Here is a 23680-nt window from a genome sequence, read left to right on the forward strand (position 1 = left end):
CTAAATAATCTACATTATTTTCAAATATAACTATCTATTAACTATTGTTATGGCTGCTGAATTTGTCTTTTGTTGGTGTTGCAGATGTCTAACTTTGCAGTACTCGTGTTTAACCATGGTGGGAGACTTGAGAAGGATAGTAATGGGGTGTTGCAGTATTTAGATGGAAAGGTACATAAATTTTCTCTAATGGCTAGAGCACAAAACCGTTTATGGCTATGGAGAAGTGTACTTTGAGTTGGGTATGGATTTTGACACAATGGTTGAGTTCAAGAAGTGCTTGAAGGATTACTTTGTCTATGAGAAAAAGGAATGCCGATATATTAGGAATGAACCGGAAAGAATTAGGACGATGTGTGCTGAAGAAAGATATCTGTGGTTAATCTATACCTCATAAAATTCTAGAGATTGTTGCTATCAAATCAAAACTTTTGTAAATAACCATACGTGTGGGAGGGATTTTAGTTCTAATCTGGCCGACCGCAAGTTGGCTGGAAGCAAGTTGGTTAAAATTTTGGAAATTCGGTCGGACTTGACACCAAAAGAGGCTAAGGTGCACATGGTTGAAGAGTATAATGTGCAACTGCATGACAAGATGATCGCAAGCCTTGAAGGCTGCAAGGGAACAAGTAATTGGAAAAGTATGAGAACAATACGGTAAAATACAAAACTACTTGAGTGAGCTGTTAAGGAGCAACCTAGGTTCCACTGCAATGATGTGGACGATACCTCAACCAGAGGATCTGCCAATGTTTGATAGGCTTTACATCTTGCTTGAGGCTTGCAAGCTTGGGTTCAAGGCTGGTTGCAGGCGATTGATTGGCCTTGTTGGATGCTTTCTGAAAGGATATTATGGTAGACAACTCCTATCTAAAATAGCACAAGATGGAAATAATCATTTCTTTGTTATATCTTATGCAGTGGTGGACAATGAAAACACCGAGACATGGAAGTGATTTCTAACAAGGTTGAAAGAAGACTTGGGTGATGTTTGCAATGAAGAACTGAATTTCGTCTCGGACCAACAGAAGGTAAGTATTCTATAACATGCTAAAGAGTATTATTAATGAACTTTATTAGTGAAGTTTATTTATGATGCTTATGGTGTTCTGAATTCTGTTATAATGTGTTCTGAATTTTGTTATAAGAGTATTGTAAGAACCGGAGTTTGTCACGCAAAACCGTTTTAATAAAATACTAATTTTAAGTGCCCGAGATAGATTCAAAATTTAGAAGTTTTAATTTGAAAATATAAAGGTGAAATTTGATTTCAATTGATTTTTCTGAGTTGGAAAATGTACCTTCTTCGAAAAGTTTTGTAAAAATGCGTACTGGTGCTTAAGCTGGCAGTACCGGCTCGAGTCTATCCAGTACTGTGTATTTTGAGGAAAATAAGATTTTTGAAAATTGATTTGTTGGTTTGAAAGGACAAAAATAATTTAGAATCGAAAATTGGACACTAATCTTAAAGGTTTTGGCCCAAAATGGGCCAAAAGAACCAAAAACGCTACGCGCTTGGACCAGGCCTAAGTTGGGCTCAAGTCTAATATATAAAAGTACCTTTTAATGAGCTTTGAGCTCATTTTTCCAGCCCAAAGAGAGAGAGGGGCGCAGTTTGAGAAGAAGAGAGGAGAAGAGGTGATTTTACTATTCACCTCCACCTTTCGGGAGCCATAACTTGAGCTACGGAACTCCGATTGACGAGCCATTTGCGATCACGCGAAGCTCTCGTCGAGCTCTTTATTTCTATCTAAGAAAACTTGGTAAGAACTTGAAGATCAAGCTCCAGTTTCCAGCCCTAGATTTCTGCGTTTTTGGGTTATGATTTTTGAGTAGATTTTTGTGGTTTTGGTTGTTTAGGTGATCTCTAGCAACGGATAACTATTGGAAATTGCCCAAATATTCTTTGGACAAGGTAAGGTTGCTCATAAACCCTTGTGGTGTTGTATGTTGTAGTTCTAGGTTTTGATTTGGTGATATATGTGTTGTTAGTTTGAGCTTTGGTGCTTTTTGGAGTTGTTTTGGCTTTTTGGTGGTTTCTTGCATGGAGGATAATCGGCCAAGATATGGTTTCGGTTTCCTTTATGTAATATGTAATGTTTCTGGACACTTAGGCTAGTTGACCTTAAGATAGGATTGAATTTAAATAAATGGTGGATTGGATTATGTATGTGGCATGTGAATTGTGATGAAGATTTTATGAGTTGTGTATGTTAGAGTTTGATTATGAGTGTTTATGATGGTTTTGGATGTTGATGATTAAGGGTTTTGATTGGTGTTGCTTGATGATGATTGAGTGATGTTGGGTGGAAGGAATTAGAATGATATATTATGATATTGGTTGGTTGATTTGTTGAGATAGGATGCATGATGAATTGATGAATTTTGACTATTTTTATGAGAGGTGATATTAATGTTGATAAAATGATGTTGAAGAGAAAGGCTGAGATTGAATGATTTTAGTTATGATGATTGATAACGATATGATGGTGATGAATGATTGTGTGGAATGAGAATTGGTTTAGTATGATATATGTGATGTTGAGATTGATGATATGGTAATGTGTTTGAGAAAAAGTTGGTATGAATGGGGAATATGACACAAAGGGTCAGTTATAATGGGAATTTGAGTCTGGAATAGTTTGAATTGGTTTTGGTTGTGTGTTGCAAGGAATTGAGAAATTTGTGCTATTTGGAAAAAAACTGGTTTTTAGTGAACTTTGACGGGTCATAACTTATGCCTCAGTTTTCAAAAGTTGATGAAATTTGTTTAGAACTAAAGTCCATTGAAAACTCTTCAAAATGATATAAATTTTGTAAAATTTGGATTTTTGTAGAGGAAGTTATGATCATTCAAAGTTTGGTATCAAAATCTGAAATTCTGCAAAGTTGCAGAATTTTGTGATTTCTGGTCTGTGTGCGCACGCACACCCTTGTGATTTTTTGAACCTGTGCGCACGCACACACATGGGAAGACTTGCTGTTGGCAGCGCTAGCACGACCTGTGCGCACACATAACCAATGATGTTTTATAATCTGTGCGCACGCACACGTTGGGAAGTGCATTCTGTTGGAGGCGTTTGCACGCCTTGTGTGAGTGAACATAATTGTAAAATTTAGTACTTGTGCGTACGCATACCTCTATGCGTACGCATACTTTTTGAAAAGTTTTTTGGGCGTGCGCACGCATACCCCTGTGCGTATACGCCCTGTTTTTCAAACTTAAACTTTGTTTTCAACTATTTCACCTTCCCAACAAGTTTGTAAACTTCTGTGACACCTATTTAATACTTTTAAACTTATTTTCAGGTATCAAAACATGGGAAAGATTGTAGGAGGTTTAATTTGATATTATCTTAAAAAATTAGAAAATGGAGGCTTAGGTTTCTGGTGTACTGAGGATGGGTTTGATAGAGTGAGAAGGAAGAAAGATGTATGAATTGAGAAATTGATGAACTATTGAGTTCAAAAAGGAAATTATGAATTGATGATGGTTGTGATGAGTTGAGAACTTGGAAAGGAATGATGAAATTATTGAATTATGTGGAGAGTATGACAGACACTATATCCTTGGAACGTTGAGAATTGATAAATAAAAGTGGATTGAGATAAGAATTATTGATGACTGGTGATGATTGAGGTGGATGGACTTTGTTGGATGTGGAAAGTGTGCCAGGCACTATATCCTTGGAGTAATTTATGATGAAATAGATGATGATGTTGTTTTCCTTCTCTGCCGCAAGAGTGTGCCAGGCACTATATCTTTGGAATGAGCATGCAAGTGTGCCAGGCACTATATCCTCAGAACAAAAGCGTGCTAGGCGCTATATCCTCAGACGTGGCAGGAAGGCAACATCCGAAAGGATGTGTCGGGTTGGCATTTATAGACTGACAAGTGATGTCACGAGCCAATAGGACAGGCATTCATCATGTGCATCTACTATGTGTTTTGTTTGCTTTGCCTAATTGCATCTCTTGCCTAAATGAATAATATGCTTATTTGCTAGTTGTTTTACTTGCTGTACATGTCTATTACTTGTGTTTTACTTGCTTGCATTATTTGTCATTGTCTGGTATTGAGGAGGTTAGGTAGGCGGCGGCGATGGGATCGCATGGAGGGTAGGTTGGTAGCGGCTGTGGGATACAGTTGTGTGATTTGATATTAGTTAAAAATCTCCTAAGTTTAGATAACCCTGTTTACTGTTTATGATTTACATTATATTTTTTGTTTTAAGCTTGAATACCCGTATGCGATGTGAAGTTCCAGGATTACCTTCGGCGTCCCAGAGTCTTACATCTTATATTACTGGGCATTGTTACCATACTGAGAACCACCGGTTCTCATACCATATTCTATTGTTGTTTTTCAGATGCAAGTCCCAACCACCTCGGTGAGTTGTTTCGGTGGTGACAGAGCGGAGGATCTTTATCTGTTTTGGAGTCTTTTGCTTATTTTGTATTATCTCTCACTTTTGTATTTACTTTTGCCTAGAGGCTTACTTTGAGAGAAAAACTTGTATAAGTTGTTTTAACTTTCAGGTTTCTGTATGTCTGTATATATAACTAGTCGGCTTAAACTCCGCGAGCCGTGGCTAGATTCCTATGCTATTATACTATTATCTTTTGTTATATTATAGCTATTTCTTGTGCGTTAAGTCAGTATTTTGTGAGTGCGTTTTGCGCTTTTTAAATCCTGTTTTTGAGCTGTATCCTTCATTAGGCTTCTAGAATATATTATTTCTTCTATATATTATTTGTATAAGTTTTATAACTGTCATAACCTCTGATTAACCTTTGCTTTACGACGCGAGGTAAGGTTTAGGGTAATTAAGGTGTTACAAGTACGATTAGTGAAGTTTATTTATGATGTTTATGGTATTCTAAATTCTAGGATAATGTGTTTTGAATTCTGTTATTAGAGTATGATTAGTGAAGTTTATTTATGATGTTTATGGTTTTGCTGAATTCTGTTATAAGAGTTTATTAGTGAAGTTTATTTAAATTGTGTTTATAAGAGTATGATTAGTGTAGTTTAGTTATAAATTCTGTTATAATGTATTCTAAATTTTGTTATAAGAGTATGATTAGTGAAGTTTAGTTATGATGTTATGATTTTGCTGAGTTCTGTTATAGGACTTTATTAGTGAAGTTTATTTATGATGTTTATGGTGTTGCTGAATTCTGGTATAGGAGTTTATTAGTGGATGTTGTCCTTAATGCATTTAGTAAATCTTATTAGTGGAGTATATTAGTGTATTTTATTAGTGAATTTTTCTTTAGTGCTTCTTGTTAGTATATTTTATTAGTGAACTTTGTTTTGAATTTTGTTGTTGGATTGAATTAAGGGTTAGCAGCTGCCCTTGATTATGTTATGCCCAATGCAAATCATCGGAACTGTGTACTTCATATCTGGAAGAATTTCACAAGGAAATTTAAAGACAAAGAGTCCAAAAGCATGGTTTGGAGGTGCGCAAAGTCAACTACTGAGGTGTAGTTCAATAACAACATGGAGAAGTTGAAGCAGATGAATTGTAAATGCATGGGAGCATATGATGCGATTTGCTCCATCATGTTGGTTAAAATCACACTTCAGTCATAGACCAAAAGTGGACAACATAACCAACAATATGTGTGAAGTATGGAATGCCAAGATTGTTGGTTATAGGGAAAAACAAATATTAATCATGTGTGAGGAGTTGAGATGCTATATTATGCAAAAAATGGCCAATCACAAGAGAAAACTAGCTAAATACAATGGTAAATTGGCTCCTATGCAACAGATTAAGCTGGAACAGGTTATTATGCCTGAAAGCAACAAGTGGAATGCAGTATGGAGTAGAGATAATAACAAAGCTATCTATAAAGTTTAAAGAAATTCCCACAAGCTTGGTGTAAATCTTAAAGAGCACACTTGCACATGCAATGTGTGGTAGCTCACAGGTAATCCATGTATACTATGCTATCATTAGTTATATCAACTATATCTATACCTATTCATTATGGTCTTTGATTTGTTAAAAATGTATGTAGAACTTCCATGCAAGCATGCAGTTGTTGCAATTTCTAAATTGAAAAACATGGGATACAAATTAGAAGACTTTGTCGATAAATCACTGAAAATGGATGTTGTCCGAGCAGCATACTCCTATGTCATCCAACTAGTAAATAGTGAGAAATATTTTATCCCCACCGATTGTCAAGGAATCCTCCCTCCCCCAATCGTACGTCCAGCTGGCCGGCAAAACTTAGGAGGATGAAAGCTCCTATCAAAATGGTGATTGGCAATAAAGTTAGGAGATCATACCAAATAACTCGTAGTAAGTGTGGAGAGAAAGTTCATTATCACAAGACTTGCAAAGATGCACCTAAGGATCCAAATTGGCAGTCAAAGACTAAAAGGACAAAGAAGGCAAGCAAAACTCAATCAGGGACTTTTGTTGGAGCTGCAACAAACAAGTAAGGACAACATCATGATCCGATGGTTGCATTTGTTATTTTTTGTATTCTATTTTTTTAATTGTGTGAATTCTGCTAGGTCTGTTATGTGTTATTGATTGCAAATTACTAAATCTATATATTATATTTGTATCATCATTTTCAGACAAAGGCAAAAAAGAATAAGAAAAAGATGCTAAAAGTGAGAGCCTCGCCCAATGTAAATTTTGTTGAAGAAATTGATTTATCTCAATCTGCACCCCATAATGATGGACCTGTGAGTATGTTGTTATATTTAGTGACTTTAGTGTTGCTCATTTTTTTGTGCTGAAATGGTTATTTTATCTTGTGTAGGCTACTCAATAAATTTTCAAACCTCCTGTTGGGTTCCGAATAAAGCAAACCATTGTGAGGCCTCTAATACCACCCACTCAAAACCATCTAGAGCCACTTGGAGCAGCTATCTCAGGGACATCCGGCAGTTTGTTTACCTTCATGTCAACACCTGGTTTTAGGCCTCCAACTCACACTTGAGGAGATTCATTAATGGATTGCAATCACTAAGTGAAGACTCATATGTATTTTGCTGGTCTATAAGTGAAGAGTCATATGTATCTTATGAACTCAATTAATTATCTTTTGGTTCATTAATAGTTATAAACTTATTCGCTGGTATATAAGTTAGACAACCAGTAATTTAGAAACATTATTTTGCTACTGCACAAACAATCATACTTTGGTGCTAAGTTTATTATAATAAATTATGGAACTATTTTGAATTGTGCTCATAGTTCCATCTTTATTATCATATAGCACATATGAAAATATGTTGTAGAGACTTTTTTCATATTGATAAAATACATATTTCAAATTTAGCTTACAATTATTGTATATCCAGATTTTTATATATTCATCCATCAAAATATGTGATTACACATTTATAGTATAATCTAATTTCTTTCAATACAATATCATTTCAGATTAAAATGATAGCAAATTTATTAACATAAAATATAATCTTACACATGTTTAATTACATCTTAAAAGCATTACAAAACAACATAATTATCACAAAATGCCACAACTAAGGTTATGACAATTACTTAAGACATGTCCTAAAGACTAAAGGAATTATGATACTAATTATACCCAAAATTATAAGCCTAAAATATTTGAAGTAATATCTACCACCTTGAGATCTAATTTCATTTTGATTTTTCAAATACAATTCTATCTCTAACTTCTTCATTCTATGTTCTACCTCCTTCAATCTTCTTTCCATTAAAATTATATAAAATTTTCAAATTTAAAAAATATAAAAAAACCAACTTCATGCAAAAATTATAAATCAATACTTACATTGTAATTAAGGCATCCCAAGAAGAACCTATCTGAATTAAGTTTTGAAGGTTGTAGAAGGCTTAGAGAAGGGAGGGGGGTTGAATCTACGACTTTCTTTTAGTTGAATGAAATAAGGCTTGACTTATAAACTTTCACTTAAATTCTGTTTAATCACAGCAGTGAAAATTTATGAGACAATTTCATTTTGTCTCATGAATATCAGAAAACAGAACAGAGAAGGAAAGAGAGAATCTGACACCATAATGTATCCTGGTTCAGTTGCCTTGTGCGATGCAACCTACATTCAGTCTCCACCACTATTTTCACTATAATTAAAGTATTAGATACACCAATTCCACAGGATTGACACAATCCTTTTACTCTCAAGTTCTAACCTAACTTGACTTGACTATGCTAATACCTAACTCTTCACTCTTAGTGCTTAGCCAACTAAGAAAGGGGTACCTCACAGGTACAAGAAACAAGACACCATAAACAACCTAAAGAAATCTGAAATCACTCTAGACTTTTCACTCAAGTGTATCACTCAGCCTTATAACACTCATTGGCTTTTACTTGAGCTCTCTCTATTTGCCTTTTACCTCTTAAGAAATTACAGAAAGATATACCTTGAAAATGAAAATTTCAATCTGTAAAACATAAAGGAGATTGATTACTTCAACAGCCTCTTTTGTTATGCGATGAACCTGATTTGCATGACTCTGATTTATTCCCTTATTCTGGCGGAATGCTCCTTTGATAGAAAGTACTGTCCAAGTTAATGAACTCTCTCAAAGAAGACTTCTCAGAACAATAACGTCAATCCTGGTTCTCTCCTTCATCTTTCTTGGAAACAAAATTTTTCTTTTTGTACCTCTTTCAATGTTGCTGAGTTGCTTTCTTCCAAGTCAACTTTTCAAGCTTCGTGCTTCCTAGAGGTGACATTTCATTTTTTTTTATTAACCCCCAAATTAGGGATTTCAAATTTAAATCTCTTGCTTGACCAAAGTCAACTGAGCATCAAGAATGGATGTTCAGTGATGAGCCCCAAATCCATACCTTTAAAAATATGCTTTGACTCCAAGTAATTTTGTGAACCATTGATTTACAGCAACATAGATCAGAGTTACCTTTTGCCATTTATCCAAAAATAGTGTCACAGAGAGTTGGAGATGGAGTGAAGAAAATAAATTTCATGCAAATGGAAATAAATCACCTTTATCTTTTGACTTAGCTTAACACGGTTTGATTTTGGCGATTAGACATTTGCTTTTTGCTTTCCCTTTTCTTTCCTTCTTCTTTGATGAAATGAGGAAGAAGAAGCTCTCTCTCTCTCTCTCTCTCTCTCTCTCTCTCTCTCTCTCTCTCTCTCTCTCTCCCTCTCTCTCTGGTTCTGACCGAAGCACACATGTGAGTGATGGCTTTGGAAGGCTTCCACTTGGATGATGAATTTCGGGCTTGGATTTGTTTTACTTATCTCTCAGCCCATGTGACTTCTTTGTTATATTCATTTAGGCCTTGTTTGTTAGACAACCCACCACCAGTGTTTTGGTTTTCTTGCATTTGGGCTGCTGTTTCTTTTGATTTGGCCTGCAACATTTAATCAAGTACAATTAAAACTAATTGAGTGATTAACCCCCTAAAATAATGTTTGTCATCATCAAATTAGTTTAGTTAATTTCTTAACTAAACAATCTCTCCCTTGATGACAAACATAGTTAAAACATTGATCAATTGAATTGAATTCAAATAAAGTTGAAGGAACTTCCCTTTGAGTGATCTCACTTGCTTTTTATGTTGCTCCCCTAGATTTGTGCTCTTCTCTTTCTTCATGCTTGCATTATTCTTATAGAGAACACAATGAAGCACAATACACAATTTTAACTTAATGAGGGGTGGTGCACAACTAGCAGCAAAAAAAAAAAAAAAAAACAAAACAAAAGCAGCCCAACACTAAGCAAGACATATCAGCAATAATTACAGCTATCCAGTCCTAAACTGCTCAAATTAAACAAAACATAGCACAAGACTTTTAAGTTCAATTCTCAAAACAAAGGTTATCATAGTAGCCAGCAAAGTTAAACAATTCTATTCTATCTACTACTCCCCTTTTTGTCATCAAGGATGGAACTAAAGAGCAACAAAAGCCTGCAAGAACACATTAGTTCAAAGTTCAAAGCATGTAATTAACTGAAGTGCAACATTAGTTAAAGGTATTACAGTCATCCAAAAAAAACATAGAGAAGTTCAAAATGAAAATAAAACAGAGTTCATGAGACATAAAGTAAAACAGGGAGAATAACCCTAGACATCCGAACCATCCTCATCAGAACCTGCCTCTTCTTCAAGATCAGTGGTAGCATTGTCATCCTCTTGGAGATTGTCAATGAACTTCATAAAAACCGCCACTCTATCTCTTGATTTTCTGAGGGAAGTTCTCATGTTTCACAGTAAGCTTCCTCTTTTCTTTACTCATAGCAATCATATGGTTGGAATGAGAGACAAACTCTTGCATCACATCCTTAACAATCTCAAATAATGCACATTTTTGTCCATTTGAGACTGAGGTACCCATGGTGGAAGGAGGAGGAGATTCTTCAGGAATGAAATCGTCATCATCATCATCAAGAACCACCCTTTCAGAACGAGTAGGTCCCTTTTTCTGCTATTTCACTGAACCACCTCCTTTTAGATATGAGTGTCTATTTTCATATTACTTATTTGATAAATCAACACTAAAATGCTCAAAAATACAGGTTAAGAACATGCCATAAGGAAGAGCTTTATCCTTCTCACTTCTAACAGCTTCAAACATATACCTTGCCATTAAATATGCAAAAGAGATTTTTGTTTTTGTGAGAATAGCATACAAAACAAGAGTATCACAGTATGACACCCTGTGAAATGAACCAATTTGAGAGAGAATGATATGATTCACTATGCGATGTAACTGAGCACGAGAGTGACCCAGGGCTTTGTGAGTTGGAGTGATGCCATCAATCAAAGAAATACGTTCACATACATGGGCCAGAGCATCATGAAAAGAGAGACCCAACCCTTCATCCCATTTACCAGATGTATAGGCACATGCACCAACATCAGTGTATTTCAGAGAATCACTGATGGTTTCATTGCTCAAAATTATGTCACGGCCTTTTACATAGGAATGAACAGTCCCCTCATGGTAAGTCATATTAGCATAAAACTCTTTGAGTAAAAGCGGGTACACTGGCTTTTTTATGTTAAAAAGATGATTCCAGTCTAGAAATTCTAAATTTTTAACAAAAGAAAAACCTTTCTTTTTCAGATTGGCTAAATCAGCAAGAAAAGAGGGACATAGGGTACGGTGTTGAATAACTCCTTCATAAAAATCATTATTCATGGCAAACTTAAATCTGTGAGGCTTATAGTTTGAGTGGGAAGTCATAAAGTGAGATTTGTGTGCAAAGGGATCAATGTCTGGTTCCTTAACAGATTTAAGAAGGATATGAGGTTTACCTCTTTGAGGACGACTGGGAATAGACCTTGGCTTAGTTTGAGTTGGCTCAAGTGCTGACTCTGTTTCAGCCGGGCGCTTCCCTCTAGAGGTGCTAGGTTTTGAAGAACTCGGCTTCGAAGGAGGCTCCTTCGGTGGTGGTGTTGGCTTGGCAGAGGAAGGATATCTTGGTGTGGTCTTGGTCCGCACCATAGGGTTAGTGCGAGGAGGAGATGTAGGAGGAGAGGGTGAGGGAGTGAATGTCTGGTCTCATGAATGAGTGGGAGGCTTAGAAGATTCAGGAAGCTTGAGAAAATTTTCACTCGGGGGTTTCTGCTGAATAACCTTCTTCCTCATTGGTTTAGCCCTGGTTTTTGAAAAGAGAGAAGCACTAAAGGTAGTGGGGGAGAAACCGAAGGGTTAGTGGAAGGCTTTATGAAGAGAGAGGTTAAGTAATTGCCATAAAGAAGGTTTCTTGTACCCATGTAACTACATCACTGTGATTTGACACTGAAAAGACTTGACCTCACAAAGAAAAGTGATTTGACTTTATTTAAAAATAAAACAAAAATTAATTTTTAAATTTGAAAACTTTTGACAAAAGGACAAAAGGAATAAAATAAAGAATAAAATACATGGATGATGTAACACTCACTTGGGCCCAGAGATAGTTCATTTTAAGGAAACATGTTGGACCACCCAGATTCTGAGTTTTAAGGTTGGCCCAGAAGATTCAGCATGTGCTCATCAGCCCAATAAATAAAATTCAGAGTGATGGTTCTTCATATGCCCAGAGTTGTCTCATCCCAACCTATGAGACAAACTTCAACAAACACATTAGCAACTTTCAAACAATGAATCATGACTTAAAATCCCTAGAATAGTCCTAAGCATGCAAAATCTGTCTTCAGTGAGTGGTTTAATGAAAATATTAGCTAATTTCTCTTCTGATTTAACAAATTGAATGCTAATATCCCCTTTTTGAACATGTTCTCTTATTGAGTGAAATCTCACTTCAATATGTTTAGTTCTAGAGTGCAAAACTGAATTCTTTGAGATATTAATTGCACTCACATTGTCACACAACAAGGGAATATTTTCAGCATTTAATTTATAATAAGTAAGCTATGTTTTTAACCAAATAAGCTGAGAACAACAAGAAGAAGCAGCTATATACTCAGCCTCTGCGGTGGATAAAGCCACTGTGGACTGCTTCTTACTTGACCAGACATTTAGAGACTTTCCAATGAAGCAATATATCCCTGATGTGCTTCTTCTATCAACTCTATCACCAGCAAAATCTGCATCATAATAACCAACTGCAGAAAATTTATCAGTCTTAGGATACCATAAACCAAAATTGGATGTGCCATGAACATATCTAATGATCTTCTTAACTGTTGAAAGATGTGACTCTTTTGATTTTGATTGGAATCTTAAACACATTCCAACACTTTGCACAATATAAGGCCTAGAGGAGGTTAAGTACATAAAAGAGCCAATCATTCCTCTATACCTAGTCTCATCTACATCTTTCTCAGTTTCTCCCTTTTCAAATTTTGAATTAGGGTGCATGGGAGTTTCCATGGGTTTGGCATTTTCCATACCAAATTTCTTAACTAGTTTCTTGGCATATTTCTCTTGATGAATAAAAATACCATTTTTAGTTTTCTTAATTTGAAGCCCAAGAAAAATATTAAGTTCACCAATCATACTCATGTCAAATTCACTTGTCATGAGTTTTCCAAATTCAGTATAAAGGGATTCATTAGCTGATTCAAAAATAATGTCATCAACATAAATTTGGATTAGAATGAAATAATCATTAAAATCTTTGATAAATAGAGTAGTGTCTGTGGTGTCTCTTTGATAACCATTTTTCAAAAGAAAAGAGTCAAGTCTCTCATACCAAGCTCTAGGAGCTTGTCTTAAACCATAGAGAGCTTTTGATAGTTTGAAAACGTGGTTAGGAAATTCTTTATTTTCAAAACCAGGTGGCTGAGCCACATACACTTCTCTATCAATCACACCATTCAAGAATGCACATTTTACATCCATTTGATATAATTTAAAACCACAAAAAGCAGCATAAGCTAGAAGAAGTCTTATGGCTTCCATTCGGACAACAGGAGCAAAGGATTCATCAAAATATATTCCCTCTTCTTGGTCATATCCTTGTGCCACCAATCTAGCTTTATTTCTAGCAATGCTTCCATCTTCACCAAGTTTGTTCCGGAATATCCATTTGGTGCCTGTTACTTTCTTTCCACTTGGCTTTGGAACCAATGTCCAAACTTGGTTCTTCTCAAACTCATGAAGCTCATCCTCCATTACCTTTACTCAAGAGGGGTCATTAAGGGCTTCCTTGACGTTTTGAGGTTCCATTTGAGATAGAAAAGCAATGTTTATTTCTTCATTTGCTTTTCTAGTTGAGGAACGAGTTTTGACACCATGTGTGACATCCCAAATGATAAATTTCTTAGGATAATTCTTTAAGAATCTCCATTCACGAGGTCGAGTGGACTTGGAGGCAGATTCAGTCACTAAAGGATTCAAGGAACTGGTGGTTTTAGTATTTCCTCCATATTCATGAGACAAAATAGAATTGTCTCTTGCTGAATCTACAACAGCTACAGTTTCTGGTTTAGTTTGTCCAAAATTTTCATTTTCATGATTTTGTGCTTTTTCATCGTCCTTTTGAACCTGATTTTCTGCATCAAAATCTTCCAAAATACTTTGAACCAAGTTAGTGTCACAAAATGTAACATGTATGGACTCCTCAATTATCCTTGCATCTTGATGATATACTCTACATGCTTTACTATTTATAGAGTATCCTACAAATAAGCACTCATATGCCTTTGGATCAAATTTTCCCAAATTGTCTTTGTTATTTAGAACGAAACATTTGCATCCAAAGATATGCAAGTAATTTAAATTTGGTGGGTGACCTTTCCAAAGTTTATAAGGTGTTTTCTTCAAAAATTTTCTTATGATAGTTCTATTCAAAATGTGGCAAGCTGTGTTAACCGCTTCAGCCCAAAGAAATTTTGGAACATTGCTCTCACAAAACATGGCTCTTGTCATCTCTTGAATACTTCTGTTTCTTCTTTCTACGACACCATTTTGTTGTGGTGTCCTTGGACAAGAGAAGTTGTGAGATATTCCAAATTTCTCATAAAAGGACTCAAATAATTGGTTTTCAAATTCAGTTCCATGATCACTTCTTATAGAAGAGATCTTTAAATCCTTTTCATTTTGAACTTTCTTGCTAAAAATTTCAAAGGCCGAAAAGGATTTATTTTTGTGTGCAAGAAATAAAACCCAACCAAACCTAGAGTAGTCATCCACAATTACTAAACTATAATGTTTACCACCTAAGCTTTGAGTTCTTGTTGGACCAAATAAATCAATATGTAGCAATTCAAGTGGTCTTTTAGTAGAGATGTCTTCCTTTGATTTAAATGAACTCTTAGTTTATTTTTCCATTTGGCAAGCATCACAAGTGATGTCTTTGTCAAACCTTATCAAAGGAAGACCTCTCACTAATCCTTTCTTGACAAGTTTGTTTATTTGAAACATACTTGCATGGCCCAATCTCTTGTGCCATAGCCACTTTTCAGATTCTTTAGAATGAAAACAAGCTACATTTGATCCTTTAGTTCATCAAAGGTAAGTCCATACACATTATTACAACGCTTAGCAATAAATAACACTTCATTGGTCTTTACATTTACAACACATCATTCCAATTTTTTAAAAATCACCAAATAACTCAAATCACACAATTGACTTATGCTCAACAAGTTATGCCTTAAATCATTAACCAAAAAGACATCATCAATGAAAGTAGATTGATTGTTACCTACTTTTCCAACAGCCACAATTTTTTCTTTCCATCATCTCCAAAGGTCACAAAGCCTCCATTATACTTGTTTAGTTTGATGAAGAAAGTTGACCTTCCAGTCATGTGCCTTGTGCATCCACTGTCCAAGTACCACATATCCTTTTTGTTCTTGGATGCTAGGCAAATCTGCATTAAAACTTCAAGTAACCTTAGGTATCCAAATTAATTTGGATCCTTTGAAGTTAATCTACCTTGGTTACCCAAGTGCATTGAAATCATATACAACATTGTAAATTTGGTTTCCTACTATTCTTTTTGTAATGAAGCATTGTGAATATGAGTGACCAAATTTTTTACAATTGAAACAATGATTTCCTGATGCATGTTGCTGAGATTGAAGTGAATTATGATGCTGGAAACAATTAAGAGACTGAAATTTTCTGGTTTTTAGAAGAGGTGTATTTCTTTTGACAAAATAATTTTTGTTATGATTGTTCCTTTTTGCAAAAGCATTCCAACCCAAAATTTTTAATGTGTTTTGGCTTTTTGAAGATGAGGTTCTATTGTTAAATGTTGATTTTTTTAATGTAACCTCATTGGTTGGAACATAGCTTAGACCCGACTTGTTAGAAACAATTTCGGTTCTAGAAGACAAAGCATTTTCATTTGAAAAGAAACTTCCAGATTTTTCTTCATATATGGGAACATGTCCCAAAGCAGATTTTTCCATGTTGGATTTAGTTTTCAATGAAGAGGCCAGAAATATTGTAGGAGACCTATCAAAAATAGCATCATCATTTGTCACATATCCTAAACCAGATTTTTCAAACAATGGTCTTTGACTTGCAAGTAATTTGTCCAAGTTGCTAGAACTTTGAGTAAATTTTGCTAAATCACCATTTAGCCTTTTAATCATTTCATTTAATCTTTCATTTTTAGAAATAAGCTCTTGAGAAGGATCCACAATGTGCTTTCCTTTTAGTTTTTCAAGTTCAGATTTTAGAAATCTGTTTTCTTCAATAATATCCAAAGTACATTCAGTTTTCTTCACCTTTTCTCTAAAAAAAATCATTTTCAGCTTTCAACATTTCTTCTTCAGATTTACATTTAGTGTATTTCTCCAGCAGTTTTGAAGAATTTTGTGTGAGATCATCAATTATAACATATAAATCATCTATAGACAAGTCATAGTAATTTACCTCATCAAGTTGATCATCACCAGCCATGAAGCAGATTTGTGCTTCGCATTCGGAGTCTTCTTCCTCATCTGAATCATTCTCAAGATCTTCCCAAGATACCATGAGCACTCTTTTTTTTTATTTCTTTCCTTTTTCTTCCTTCTTGAGCTTCGGACAGTTGAACTTAAAATGTCCAGCCTCCTTGCAATGATGACAAATCACCTTGCTCAAGTCCTTCTTGTATTCCTTTGAGTTTGAACCATTGTACTTGCCTTTGTTCCTCATTATCCTTCTAAGTCTCCTAGCAAAAAACACAAGTTCATCATCTGAAAAACCATCACTAGACTCACTCTCTTTTGATTCTATTTTTGACTTAAGGGCTATTCCCTTTTTCTTTGAGTCCGGGTTTGTGTATGTGGTTTCATAGGCAATGAGTTTTCCTCTCAACTCATCATAGGTTATGGGACATATGTTGTTACTCTCGGCTAGGACGGTGGCTGTTGTTTCCCATTCCTTTGTGAGGCTTTTACGTAGTTTTCTCACTAGGGTTTGTTCTGAGTAGGTTGTTCCCATAGCATCGAGGTTGGTGATTATGGTTGAGAATCTCTCAAACACTTCATCAATACTTTCTCCATCCTTCATGTTGAACATCTCATATTCTTTTTGCAGCATATTAATCCTCGTTTCTTTGACTTGTTTAGTGCCTTCGTGTGTAACCTGGAGTTTCTCCTAGATTTCTTTGGCTACCTTGCATCTAGACACTTTTCGGTACTTTTCAAAGCTGATAACACAGTGAAGAAGATTGATGGCTTTAGCATTCAGCTCAACTTTCTTCTTGTCGTCTTCATTCCATTCAGTTTCTTCTTTTGGAGTCACCACTTCATCAGCACTTATTTTTGTTGGAATCTTGGGACCACTTACAACAATTTTCCATATATTGTAGTCAATGGATTGGATGAAGATCCTCATCCTCTCTTTCCAGTAGGCATAGTTCTTTCCGTTAAAGAAGGGAGGCCTATTGTTTGACAGGCCTTCAGTTAGAGTATAAGAAAATGTGGTTGTGCCCAAGTTGTTTGCCATTGGACCTTTGCTCCAAGCGGTGAAGCTTGATTCTTGAGAACTTGGCTCTGATACCAATTGAAGGTTGTAGAAGGCTTAGGAAGGGGGTTGAATCTATGACCTTCTTTTAGTTGAATGAAATAAGGCTTGACTTATAAACTTTCACTTAGATTCTGTTTAATCACAGCAGCGAAAGTTTATGAGAGAATTTCATTTTGTCTCATGAATATCAAAAAATGGAACAGAGAAGGGAAGAGAGAATCTGACACCATCGTGTATCCTGGTTCAGTTGCCTTGTGCAATGCAACTTACATCCAGTCTCCATCACAACAGTGGTGAAATTTTCACTATAGTTAAAGTATTATATACACCAATTTCACAGGATTGACACAATCCTTTCACTCTCAAGTTCTAACCTAACTTGACTTAGCTATGCTAATACCTAACTCTTTACTCTTAGTGCTTACCTAACTAAGAAAAGTGTACCTCACAGGTACAAGAAACAAGACACCATAAACAACCTAAAGAAATCTGAAATCACTCTAGACTTTTCACTCAAGTGTATCACTCAGCCTTATAACACTCATTGGCTTTTACTTGAGCTCTCTCTATTTGCCTTTTGCCTCTCAAGAAATTACAGAAAGATATACCTTGAAAATAAAATTTTCAATATGTAAAACATGAAGGAGATTGATTGTTTCAACAGCCTCTTTTGCTATGTGATGAACCTGATTTGCACGACTTTGATTTAGTCCCTCATTCTGGCGGAATGCTCCTTTGATAGAAACCACTGTCCAAGTTGATGAACTCTCTCAAAGAAGACTTCTCAGAACAATAACTTCAATCCTGGTTCTCTCTCCTTCGTCTTTCTTGGAAACAAAATTTTTCTTTTTGTAACTTTTTTAATGTTGCTGAGTTGCTTTCTTTCAAGTCAATTTTTTGAGCTTTGTGCTTCTTAGAGGTGACATTTCATTTTTTTTATTAACCCCAAATTAGGAATTTCAAATTTGAATCTCTTACTTGACCGAAGTCAACTGAGCAGCAAGAATGGATGTTCAGTGATGAGCCCCAAATCCATACCTTTAAAAATGTGCTTTGGCTCCAAGTAACTTTGTGAACCATTGATTTACAGCAGCATAGATCAGAGTTACCTTTTGCCATTTATACAAAAATAGTGTCGCAGAGAGTTGGAGATGGAGTGAAGAAAATAAATTGCATGCAAATGGAAATAAACCACCTTTATCTTTTGACTTAGCTTAACACGGTTTGATTTGGCGATTAGACATTTGCTTCTTGCTTAACCCTTCTCTTTCCTTCTTTTTTGATGAAATGAGGAAGAAGAATCTCTTTCTCTCTCTCTGGTTTTGACTGAAGCACATATGTGAGTGATGGCTTTGGAAGGCTTCCACTTAGATGATGCATTTTGGGCTTGGATTTGTTTTACTTATCTCTCAGCTCATGTTACTTCTTTGTTATATTCATTTGGGCCTTGTTTATTAGACATCCCACCAGCAGTGTTTTGGTTTTCTTGCATTTGGGCTGCTGTTTCTTTTGATTTGGCCTGCAACACTTAATCAAGCACAATTAAAACTAATTCCGTGATTAACCCCTAAAATAATGTTTGTCATCATTAAATTAATTTAGTTAATTTCTTAACTCAACAAGTTTTGTGCAAGATTAGAAGAAAATCGAATAGATACCACAATGACATTTTGGAGACATGAATTTCTTCTTTCTTGGCTGCCCAACACTTCCAGAAGAAAAGATGCAACTCCTACTCTCTTTGCCAACATTATAACCCTACAGAGTGTGACTTCTAGGTTCTAAAAAATGATCTCTATAGCTCATAGTGGTAGCACAGTTAGGGTTCTACACAAGGAGGAAGGAGGAAGAAGCACAGTTAGGGTTCTGCGCAAATAAAAAGCGAATTTATATTGTTAAAAATTGTCAGAGGCCGAGTTGGGTGATTTATTAATATGCCAATTTAAGCTGGTACTTAACGGACACATCACCTCATTATCCTTTGAAAAAATTGTTAGGGGTCAAATTGAGTATTTACTCTAATCTATTTTATATTTTCATCCACACTTATATAATCTTTTTATTTAATTATTCTTTTTAAAATTCCATAATTAAGTAACAAATATTAGGACAATTTTGTCCAAAACTCAACAAAGATGATTTTAAAAGTATTTTTAACTTTAAGGATATTTAAAAAAATAAAATTATTTTGATTTTCACCTGGTAATTTTAGAGATGATGAAAAGAGTATTTAATTCTAAAAATTACGTAAAATTAATTTCATTTGAAATAAATGCGTCTCAATTAAGAATTGAATATGTAAAAATGCCTTGACCACCATTTTTGTTCAAAGCCAAAAGATGAGAAGTTAAAAAAGTTTTGCGTGTATGAATAGGAATTCAACTCTATCAATTTCCGCTAACATGAAATTTACAACTATCATCACAAAAACATACTCTATTAAAAATGGGCATATTCAATTTTATTCTATAGATGAGAGGAACTCTATAACAAAATGTATGGAATAGTGAAAATCTCTCAAAAAATTCAAATAATACAAAACTGAAAATTCATAGTGACATTTACTCTATATGTCACTCAAATAATTTATACTTAAAAATATCATATTCCGACCCAAAATTAAATCAACAAAATTTGCCGCAGCAATGATAATGAGTCAAATCTAAAGGTTGAATAGTTTTTCTTCTGCAATCCATCTATATAGCTAAGATATGAATCGAAGTGCTGAAAAATCTAAGCACCGCCAGATCCATACTTCTTGCCAAACATAATAACCTGCAACTTGTCATAGCCAGCAAGCACACCGGCGCCGGCGATGGCGCGAAGGATGTTAGCACCAGCACCCTTGAACAAGGACTTGGCACCCTCATTCTGGAGGATTTGTGTAAATGCATCCATGGAGCTCTTGTACTTCACAGCTGTACCAGAGGTCATCATCATTCTTCTCCTCACTGTGTCAATTGGGTATGATGCAAGCCCAGCACCATTGGTGATCAGCCACCCGAGAGCAAAGCTCGCAAAAAAGCTATCCTGCAATCCTCATAAGAAATTGCAGGTTAGAAGGAGACACAAAGAGAAAAAGCTTAACACATTAAGAGTGGAACTTATTCATGTTATTAAAACACTCTTTCACCTTAGTCTATGACAATAATAAAGACGTCTCGCGGTCCACAAATTCAGCCGAACAGAATACATAAATTAAATTATAATTTAGTTGTCATGGACTAAGGTGGAAGAGTGGTTTAATACATGTTTAGAAAATAGAAGAAAGAGTTGTGGATAGAAACCTGCAAAGATCCAGTCAAGAGAACTGGCTTGAGAGAATCATACATTCCAAAGTAGAGACCGCGATAGACGATGATACCGACGCAGGAAATGTTGAAACCACGGTAAAGACCGGCGATGCCGTCGGAAGCCAAGGTCTTCTTGTAGACGTCGACGAGACCGTTAAACTGCCTGTCGCCGCCACCCTTCTTAGCAGCCTTGGCGTCATTAGCAAGACGAGTACGGGCGTAGTCAAGAGAGTATACAAAGAAGAGCGATGAGGCTCCAGCTGCACCTCCTGATGCCAAGTTTCCAGCAAACCATTTCCAGTAACCGTCTCTATCCTTCTTGAAATTGAAAAGCCTCTTGAAGTAGTCCTTGAATGCAAAGTTCAGAGCCTGAGTCGGGAAATAGCGAATCACATTTGCAGTGTTACCTCTCCAAAGAGACACCACACCCTCATCAGCAATTGTTCGACTAAAGCAGTCACCAATACCCTTGTATGGCTGAGCAAGTCTTCCTTGTTTAATCATCTCATCTTGATTTTGGATCAAAAGCTTCACTCGTTCGATCGGAGCCGCCGCCGTTTTCGACACGGCTGCCGACACTCCGCCCATCATGAAGTCAATAAAGAAGTTGCCCTTCTCTGCCGGAGCTGCCACAAAGACAGGAGACGTTGTGGCACTTGTAACGGTAAAGAAATCAGTTGTGGATTTGCATGATGCTGGCATGTGCAAGGCAGGATTCGAGTAATTCGAGAATGTTCGCCTTTGGTTTAAAGCAGGGCGGCGGAAGGATCCATCGTTGCTTTGGATGTCGGAGGAAAGAGCAGAATGGAGATGGAGATGCCTTGCAAACTTTTCAAGAGTTGGGTTTGGATTGACCATGGTGACTATCCTGATCATGTATGGAAGCATGCACTCTATGTTATTATATGAGTTTTCATAGACTTAGGTAATGTGTTAAGTGTTAACAACTTAACATTTAACCACAGAAAATAATATATAAATATGATCTGTTCGACCATAAAATTATGAATTTCGCTAGAGAGTTAATAGAGTATCTGCACAATGTGTATAATGTGTTATTTATTTGACCCAATATGAGTTAAAAATGAACATTCAAGGTAAAATACTACTAATTTATTAAACACAATACACCCATACCTTTCAGAATAATCATCTAGGTATCAGGGATAATAAACAACTGATATCATACTGAATCGAATACAATACAGCCCATTATACACATTGTACAGATAATTCATTGACTCTCTGTACTTCCGCTAAAATTATTATATATAACAAGTTAGTTTGGCTAGAAGGAAGTCATTAAAGCATCATAGATTAGAAAAAGTATGCTTAATAATAATATTTAAAAAATAAAAATAAAAAGAACTATGATTGAATTCTAAACTTCACAGTAGTAGAAAAATTCATAAATGTCCTGTAGTGTACCATCTTTAAAGAAAATCAGAAGCAATTTTGTAAGCTAAAAAGTAAAAGGGAAGAGAGGGAAAAAATGAAGAATATCAAACATCCAAGCCATAATTAAAATGTTCTAAATAAGAGTTTTTCATATTAATGTATTATGTAGTCACCAAAAAAAAATATTAATGTATTACGTATTGCAAATCTTGAATAGACTCTTTCAATAAAAATAAGGCACTAAAAAATTGAGGTTGTATTTAGTCACATTATGAAGGTTTCTATGGATAAATTTTTGTACACTACTCAATGACCTATGCAATCATGTGACAAGAGAATGGAACAACACAAAATTGAAAGATACTACTAGAAATAAAATAATAAATTAAACTATTTTTTTATCCCAATAAGACAAAATAACAAATTGAAATGTAATACATAAATACCTTAAATCATCATTTTCAATGTGCTAAAAAGCAACAAAACCTAAGCTTTTAAATCATAATATAGATATTTAATATTTTTTTCAAACATGATGATCACTTAACCAATATGCTCTTATATATAAAAATCAATGAGATCTACAATAACAGATATAAGCCAATAAAAACCCAGAAAACAAGAAGTGAGACTGAGAGGAAAAAATCATTCAGATATAAAAATGACCCAATTAAAATAAACTTTTTAGTTCCGTTTGACGGGAAGATCCATTATACAAGTGTAAAAGAAATAACTTTCTGGAAACAAGCATCATAAAAAAGGAATTTAATGTCAGTATCCACCCAAAATGGATTAGATTCTGAAATTCTATCCGTGTTTGTTTGGCTTAATTTTGGTACCATTGTAGCATTATCATGTAAAATAATTGATTTTGGAAACCCAAAATTAATAAACACCATGACTGAATTGGAGAAATGAAAATTTTCTCTTTATGATATAAATTAATTTTAACTCAAAATCTAAAATGTATATAATTAATTTTGATAAACCATAGTTGATTATGAGTATAGCTAACTGGCAATCCAAACATGCACCATAATCATGACGTCTAAAACTTTCTATATTCAACTTGAAAGAACGATAAAAGGATGATAAAAAAATAACAAGAACAATTTGCTGGGAGCAAAATCAACATATACGAGTTTGAATAGAAGGAATATTATGGTACCTTGAAAAAAAGAAAATAGGAGAGTGTAAGTGAGAGTAATTGAAATGAGGAGCGAGTGTGAAGGGAATGAGTGTGTATTTGAATAGAGAAAGGAGTTTTTTTTTAACCTTAGAAATGAGAGAGTGGCTACCCGACTTTATAGGAAGAAATGGCCTTTGACAAGAAAGAATCGTAGGGTTAAAAAAATGTGAAAGGCCAAATGAGAAGCGTGGCTTTGAACAGACTTTAAATAATAATAATAAATCCTTATTCATTCACAGGAAAACTTTCACTGTGCACAAATGTAGCCCTCACCTTTGACTACATCCAGTAATTGTGGAACAACTCAATAAAAATAATAGGCCATACATTTCTTCTTCCTTCCTTTCATCCTTTGTACATTTTTAATGTAATTTCTTTTTTTTTTATCAATAATGATATTCATCTATTAAATATCAAATATTT

The 23680-nt window shown here is 35.1% G+C and overlaps 1 protein-coding gene across 1 annotated transcript; it reads right to left on the bottom strand.

Annotated features, from left to right (window-relative positions):
- Nucleotides 1-19816: 19816 nt before the first annotated feature.
- Nucleotides 19817-23348, bottom strand: LOC112768971 (ADP,ATP carrier protein 1, mitochondrial). The gene is made up of 3 exons (XM_025813353.3): nucleotides 23237-23348; nucleotides 20665-21538; nucleotides 19817-20407 (listed from the first exon to the last, which is right to left on the bottom strand). Exons 2-3 carry the CDS (start codon nucleotides 21526-21528, stop codon nucleotides 20111-20113), a joined length of 1161 nt encoding a protein of 386 aa, XP_025669138.1. The 5' UTR covers nucleotides 21529-21538; nucleotides 23237-23348; the 3' UTR covers nucleotides 19817-20110.
- Between the last annotated feature and the right edge of the window lie 332 nt (nucleotides 23349-23680).

Source organism: Arachis hypogaea, chromosome 18 (assembly GCF_003086295.3).
Source record: "Arachis hypogaea cultivar Tifrunner chromosome 18, arahy.Tifrunner.gnm2.J5K5, whole genome shotgun sequence".
NCBI classification, from domain to species: Eukaryota; Viridiplantae; Streptophyta; class Magnoliopsida; order Fabales; family Fabaceae; genus Arachis; species Arachis hypogaea.

Excerpts from the sequence above, each read along its gene's own strand:
- LOC112768971 (XM_025813353.3), bottom strand. The coding sequence starts at position 21,528 with ATGGTCAATCCAAACCCAACTCTTGAAAAGTTTGCAAGGCATCTCCAT. Across the intron at positions 20,408-20,664 it reads TCTTGACTGGATCTTTGCAG|GATAGCTTTTTTGCGAGCTT; the intron begins GTTTCTATCCAC and ends TGAGGATTGCAG.